The 6,285-nt window shown below is 43.2% G+C and overlaps 1 protein-coding gene across 1 annotated transcript; it reads right to left on the bottom strand.

Moving 5' to 3' along the window:
- Window positions 1-205: 205 nt before the first annotated feature.
- LOC127327622 (uncharacterized) lies at window positions 206-3,266 on the bottom strand. The gene is made up of 2 exons (XM_051354399.2): window positions 3,040-3,266; window positions 206-2,027 (listed from the first exon to the last, which is right to left on the bottom strand). Exon 2 carries the CDS (start codon window positions 2,009-2,011, stop codon window positions 848-850), a length of 1,164 nt encoding a protein of 387 aa, XP_051210359.1. The 5' UTR covers window positions 2,012-2,027; window positions 3,040-3,266; the 3' UTR covers window positions 206-847.
- Window positions 3,267-6,285: the final 3,019 nt, after the last annotated feature.

Here is a 6,285-nt window from a genome sequence, read left to right as displayed (position 1 = left end):
TCAAAGACGTACCAGCTAAGCTCGTCTGATGTTGCCAATCAGAATTTGCATCACAGGCTCAATCAGAATTTGCATCACAGGCTCACGGCTGGAACCGAAACAATTAACAGGTTTCCTGTGTACATCTAACAGCGGATAAACAGAGGCAATCTAGCGTCTGCAATGACCGACAAAGAGATGTGCAGCAAACAAAATGCACGCAAAAGATTTTGCTCCTCAGTTACAGCACATAAACTGATCACAGATCAGAATCTGATAATCACATGACCAGAGACTGTGAAATACAAGTCTCCCTTTCCAAATACACCACATATTAAGACGGTGGCTTCAGAGACCACTTGTGACAAACATCGAGACTCGAACAGTATGGGTCAAACTGCAACCATGCGAACCACCAACCTTAGAAATAGCACATGGCAAGAACCCGATGATTGGCCTAAGCAAAAACATCCCAGCAGTCATCTAGAAGTTTAACAAATAGACTGATTGGGACATTCACGCCGAAGGACACTTACTGCTGCTGGGAGTGTTCACTGTTCAGTCTGCATAGCGCAGAAGAAAGAGAAAAACAATGACAAGAACAGCTGATCTGATTAGAATGCTCTTTAGTAAGTCACTTAAACTCTCATATGCATCTAAACAACCTACTTCTTAATGGTGGAAAACAAACACAAAGATTCAAAAACAATAACAGGGTTGTCAGTGTCAACTGGAACCTCAATCACAACATCTCGGAACCTGAATACTAACAAGTTTCTTCAATATGCCAGAAAGAGGAGAAACAGAGGCATGCAACCAGCAAATAAAATTGCACACAACAGATGCTACTACCCACTAACTACATCACTCACATGGCTCGGCCTGGAAGCTTTGAGTAGCATGCCACATAATAATGGTAGGCCCAGGTGCGAGTAAGGCAACCATCTTTGATCTTGCTAAGTTTCCCTGTGCTAATGTTGTATACCAATAGCTTCTTCGTCTCCTTGTCGATGAGGAAAAGCACATCCCTTTCAAAGTCGAGAGCGACAATGTGATAACTACACCGCAAGACCCAAGATCCATCATCACAGAATTCAATATTATTACCCATTCCAAGTGCATCAGGCATACTAAGACGATGCTTCAGAGACCACTTGTAAGGACGACCAGCATCAAGACTAAACACTGCAACCGTGCGTCCACATTCCTCTGGAAATGCACACAGCAAGGACCGCGGTGATTGGCCAAAGCAACCATCCATGAGATGGCAGCATTCATGCGGTAACTTGATCATGGTACAATTACTGGATGACATGCCATGACTCGTTCTGTGCAAGCCATCAACGACAAGAATATCACCACTGCTGGTCTGCACATGCAACGCTCCACCTATATAACTGTGTGGTGTATTGACCATCAGTATCCTGTGATTCCATCTCCATGCATCGTCCACAAGCCACTTACATAGGTCAGACGAGAACACCTCAATTCTGCTGATACCACGTTTCCAAGTGTTGCTGACATTCTGCCAAAAGTTGAAGACATAGAACGACTGTGCCGACCATGATGGATCGAAGGCCAAAATAGTTGTACAACGGTAGCCATCTCGGCCATATGGGTGGCCGTGAGATCCAGACACAGGAAGCTCCCTCCACTCTTGTGTTGCCGGGTTGCACACAATGAAGTGGGTATATGCAACACTACTGATGCTCCTGTACTTACAAAGAACTAGGCCATTGCAGCAGTCCACAAATTCCAATTTCTTGTAGTGCGGCAAGAATGTAAGAGCTCCATCAATTTCCTCGTTGTTTGGGGACAAGCTAACAAGCTGAACACCAGTACGGCCTTCCCGCACAAGGCCCGTGGGAATTTTTGGCAGCTTCCCACGGTAGTGTGGATCAGAGGAGAAGGCAAGCCAGGCCTTGCACACAGATTTGAAACGGCAAAAAGACTTGAACGGCACCCAGGAGAGGATTTCCACCAACAGATCATCAGTTAGAAAACCGGCCGAAAACTGTTTTTTACAGTCCATCTTTTATGGCAGATTGCTGCAAGGCACAAAAGAACATATTAAAACAAAAACAAAAAGTAACAATTCTTTGAACACAATAGCAAATCAAATAAGTTACAATGCAAATACGGAATCCAGTAATTCGAAAATCAGTTTTATCGGGAACACACAGTTCGTAGTAAAACTGAGTTTGAGTGTATTAGTTAGCAAAATTAGAGAAAGAAATGGGTCAATACAGGCAGTTGTACTGAAGATCAGTGGCGGAGCTACATAGGGGGCAAACCGGGCCATGGCCCGTCCAGGATTTTTTTTGTCAAAAATACTATACCATTGCATTGATAGCCAAATAGTTAAAAGCCCAGTTCACTAATACTAGCAGAATCAGCTGCACAAGACCAGTTCAGTAGTACCGCATCCACGAGACGAGGACCATCCTTCATTCAGTCATTCCCTATATATCCTCGTTCTTTTGCGCTAGTAATTGAGCCACTAGGTTCGCGAAAATTCAGGGTCCCAAACAAACAGGTATTCAGAGAAATGATTCGAACAGCAGCTGCCGGTCACTGTCATCCCGCATCTTATGTCCAAAGGGGTTGCCAGACAAGCACTAGCCTAAAGTCTAGCTGCCCGGCAGGTGCAGAAATAATAGAGCAGTTCACCCAAAATTTCCCTTCAATTGCAGCAAGACAACACACCAACACTTGTATTTTTTTTTTCTTTCCCAAGTTCTTAGCTAAGCTACTGGGATTGTTTGGAAAAAAACCTTGTAGCTCTGAATTACCCAGAACAGCAGCAACAACACAATAGCTAAGACGTGATTTTTTTTTTTGTTGCTTTTCTTTAATTTGGGCCGCCTGCTCGCCCAAGTATTTGTTTAAAGCTCCGGCACTGCACTCTTTGAGTGAAGTTAAATTGTGTATGGTAGTATGTGGAAAACAATTTGAAAATTTTCACACCCAGCACACAAGGTGCGAACCGGGTGGTGGCATGGGGTACTGGAGACGCATGTAAAATATGGCCGATCGGAGTTGGGAATAACACGAACTTACAGCGATGGGAGCCTTCTCTTGGATACAGGGGCCTCAGGAGGTATGGGCGCAGAGTTCTGAAGGCTCGGTTGGCGGTAGAACGCAGGGGCGGAGGAGCGGCGGCGCGGGATGGAGATGGCCGTGGCGGCGCAGTTTAGAGGTGGAGCGGGGCGAAGGAGCGGCGGCGCAGTTCCGATGACCTGAGGCGCCATCTTCACCTAGGGTTCAGGGCGGCCTGAGTATGGGCACCGAGTCGGGTATGAAGGGGTTTTGGTTTGGGAGAGATTGGAGTCCGGTGAGACGGATGATTCAGTGTTCTTTTTTTTTTCATTTTGAGAGAGAGAGTTCAGGTGTTTTTTTCTCTCTCTTTTTTGAGGGAAAGTGTTTATTCTTTTTGACATTAGAGTTCAAGGGTTATCTAAAAAAGAAGATTTTGTTATTTTTCTTGTTACCCTCCATTCAATATTATTTCGCATATTATGTTTGGTCAAGCCAAACTTTGCTAAATTTGATTAACTATACTAAAAAAATATCAATATATGTGATACGAAAGACATATAACATGGGATGTGAATGGATTGGATTGGATTTTTTTTTACCATATCCTATAACATATTTTCTCAACGGATTCGAAGGGTGTCGGATAATGACTGGCTATGGATTTGAATACGGATATACGAGACCATGGATTCGGAACCTTTTTTTAGATGACGGTTTTGGAACGTAAATTGAGCGGATTCGGGCGGAAATATAATTAGTCGGATATGTGTATGGTCGGGCCGATAACACCGACCCATGGTTTTTTTTTTTGAAATCATTTTTTTAAAATCAACACAGACCCATGGTTTAATAGCCAAACATCCGAACAAATTTGGACTCCATATTAATTAGATAGAGAGACTAATATAAGTGAGGTGTTGCTTAACGGACAAACTCGGCAACTCATTGTCTCTATATTAGTTTCGATATTTCAGATGAATATCAAATTATTTAGATAAAAACCATCGGATAATCCTAAATAATTTGTGGATACGGATATCGGGGTGCTATTTCGCATACCATGTTATATACGGTACCCCGTGTCAAGTTTGGAGTCGGATTACTTCAAACCGGATATGGATTCTCTAAAACGGATCCGGAATTAAACGAATAGTGCGGAAATTATTCTATCTGGCTACACCCCTAAGTACAACCTTCATTCGCTTTTAATCGACGCATGGAGTGGCATGTGTGTGCATATAACGGATCTGGTGCCGACATTAATTCAAACCGAAGGGAGGTAGTAATATATGGATTTTAAATTGTATTGAAGAAAGCGGCGACCGTGGTAGTCACGAACCTTGCCTTAATCGAAGGGTTCGGCATGGGCACCGTTAGCCAAGGGAGCACCAAGTCTGTGAACCATTTGGGGAGCGCGTCTACATCATCCCCGCTGTCGCGACACCGCTGTCAAGGCTCTGCATCGAGTATTTTGATAGCGATCATGGTGGATTCAACCCAAACTTCGTGTTTTCCCGAGCATCTCTGGCCACCGCAAAAGCCCGATCATCAACCCCAACCGTACAAATACGATGGCTTGGGCTTGCAGGGCAGCCGGCCCAATGGGGCCACTCGACTTTGCCATTCCATGCGATTCACCCCCCCCCCCCCCCCCCCCCCCACACACACACACCTAATGCTTTTATCGGACGGGCCATATACCAGCCATGATCCGATGTTGGTAGTCACTGAACCGGAGTATATTGGTGTAGCAGAAACATGGTACAATGAACATCTTAGATCTCCATTCAATCACTATTTTTATGCATGCTTGTTAGAACATTATTACCATGCAAGATAGAGAGGTGAAGATCGGAGAATTAACATGAATAAATGCGAACATTTCTCCAAATTATTATTGTTTCTCTACTGATTGATCAGCAAGCACTCCCGAAGAATTGGAAAACCACCCGTTCATGGGTGTTGATCGCAGCAGCACGTGTCGTACACCTGGCCTATCTTGGGGTCTGAAGTAGGCCAACATCGGATCTTCGGGTCCTTGAATCCTAGGCTCTTGCAGTAGGCGAGACACGTCGTCTTCGTGCACGGCAGAATGTGGTAGCACTTGTCTACATGCATGAATCATGACGCAAATCGTCCGACAGAGTTGTTAGTACATTTGAAAAACACGTGTGGTTAAACTCCAATCTAGAAAATCACAATATATTAAAGCATCTCAAAATGTATATCTTTTAATAGGGGATACTTTGGTGAAATATTTGAAATATGTTCTTCAAACTGTGGACCACAAAATTAATTTGGAATGTTTGGGGACATAAGAAGTCTATGCAAAATGGGATGATCTGTTAAACACTTAAATATCGATGTATCAAACATCATGTCCTAATTAACGTAACCAACAGTCCGAACAGATGAATGAACATGTACATTTCAGACGCAATAAATACATGGTATGCAGTTAGAGTAGAGGTTTTAATTACTACCGTCTGCGGCGTGGCATGACGAGATGATCATCATAGAGAAAGCTACAATTGGTGCCAAGAATAGAGCCATCGGGCCTTTCTTAAGAAGGGCCATAGGAGCAAGCGAGTTAGCCTTGAAACTAAGTCTTAGAATTTTGCTTGCACTCTTAAGCGCTAGCTGTAGCTGTTGTTCTTGTACTTTGTCCGTGCTTATATAGCAGGCAGCTCCCGCGAGAGAGTTAATTTCCACCCCTTCCATTTATCTGCTCCATTAATGCTCAGTTATCTGCTAGTACTCCCTCCATCCCAGTTCGCAAGGCAAAGTTTTCAAATATCTTGGCCCAAGGTGAATTCTCATTGGCTCTAAATTTTCATGTAAAAACGTTAACATCGGCGCTGCAATTAATTGGGAAATAAAAAAAACTTTATTTTCTACCCTTTAATTCACACATGGTGCATGCAAAGTACTAATGAGCCTAGTTTTACACGGTGGGATACGAAAGGAGGAGTCTTTTGCATGCAATAATGAATCAGTTTTACTCCCACATTAAATGCAAATGTGTCTAGGAGGTGAGGCATTTTGGGACAAATATTTTTTGGAACTTTGCCTTGCGAACTGGGACCGAGGGAGTATGATAAGAAACGGTAGCGTTTAAATGGCTCATAATAGTACGAAAATGCTGAATGGAACCTGGGTACACGCGCACCCATTTATGAAAAGTTCAAAAAAATGCTATTTAAAAGTTTTAAAAAAATTGAAGTAAATTTTTGCATGTATATATTATGTTGATACTTGCTCGTGTGC

Source organism: Lolium perenne, chromosome 1, assembly GCF_019359855.2.
Source record: "Lolium perenne isolate Kyuss_39 chromosome 1, Kyuss_2.0, whole genome shotgun sequence".
Lineage (NCBI taxonomy): Eukaryota > Viridiplantae > Streptophyta > Magnoliopsida > Poales > Poaceae > Lolium > Lolium perenne.
Note: the sequence above shows the minus strand (reverse complement) of the source record. Positions and strands in the feature narration are given on the sequence as shown.